Source organism: Mandrillus leucophaeus, unplaced genomic scaffold, assembly GCF_000951045.1.
Source record: "Mandrillus leucophaeus isolate KB7577 unplaced genomic scaffold, Mleu.le_1.0 Scaffold960, whole genome shotgun sequence".
NCBI lineage: Eukaryota > Metazoa > Chordata > Mammalia > Primates > Cercopithecidae > Mandrillus > Mandrillus leucophaeus.
Window position 1 is genome coordinate 1500460 of NW_012110475.1, and position 946 is coordinate 1501405.

The following is a 946-nucleotide window of genomic DNA, read 5'->3' on the forward strand; positions in this document are numbered from 1 at the left end:
TCTCTTAAATTCACTGAGTATATTTTTCCGTGTAATTTCAAGCATTAGAAATGTGATAATATCTTAGTGCAAAGTTTTGGCAGATTTTTCTAATTATCATTTAATTACACATTACCGTTTTATCCAGTTGTTTTTAGTTAAAGCCTGCTGATAATTTTGGTGTCTTTTTTCTTGCCTTATTTTACCTAGAGCCTAAATCTGAAGACCTTTATTGAAAGATGGTTGTAAGTGCACTGTAGACATAATCACATTGTACGTCAGTTTGAGTCCACTCATTTTGAAAGAGCAAGGACCAAGTTATGTGTGCCCAGGGGATGCTCAAAAACTCATTACGAGTAGTGGGTTTTTAATGCAACCTATGAGATCAAAGAGAAGGCTCTCTCTCCATTGCTCCACCCGCCCCCTTAACTACTTGAGTATGCACTTTAATAGCTGAACTAAAATTGTGCATGTTATTCATCCTTGTGTTAAATTCCAAACTAGAATAAAGCAGATACTTTCGTGGTCTCTGCTGCTAAGATTTGCGAATTTGATAGCTTTTTACTTCTCCAGTATCAGTCTATGTCGCGGGCGGCGGCGGCGGCGGCGGCGGCGGCCGCGGAGGGACGATGCGCGAGTACAAAGTGGTGGTGCTGGGCTCGGGCGGGGTAGGCAAATCCGCCCTGACCGTGCAGTTCGTGACCGGTACCTTCATCGAGAAATACGACCCCACCATCGAGGACTTCTACCGCAAGGAGATCGAGGTGGATTCGTCGCCGTCGGTGCTGGAAATCCTGGACACGGCGGGCACCGAGCAGTTCGCGTCCATGCGGGACCTGTACATCAAGAACGGCCAGGGCTTCATCCTCGTCTACAGCCTCGTCAACCAGCAGAGCTTCCAGGACATCAAGCCCATGCGGGACCAGATCATCCGCGTGAAGCGGTGAGCGAGGGCGCAGGGGGCTTG

General features: G+C 47.7%; 1 protein-coding gene across 1 annotated transcript; it reads left to right on the plus strand.

Annotated features, from left to right (window-relative positions):
* Window positions 1–563: 563 nt before the first annotated feature.
* Window positions 564–940, plus strand: RAP2A (RAP2A, member of RAS oncogene family). The gene has a single exon (XM_011970665.1). It carries the CDS (start codon window positions 609–611, stop codon window positions 924–926), a length of 318 nt encoding a protein of 105 aa, XP_011826055.1. The 5' UTR covers window positions 564–608; the 3' UTR covers window positions 927–940.
* The last annotated feature ends 6 nt before the right edge of the window (window positions 941–946 follow it).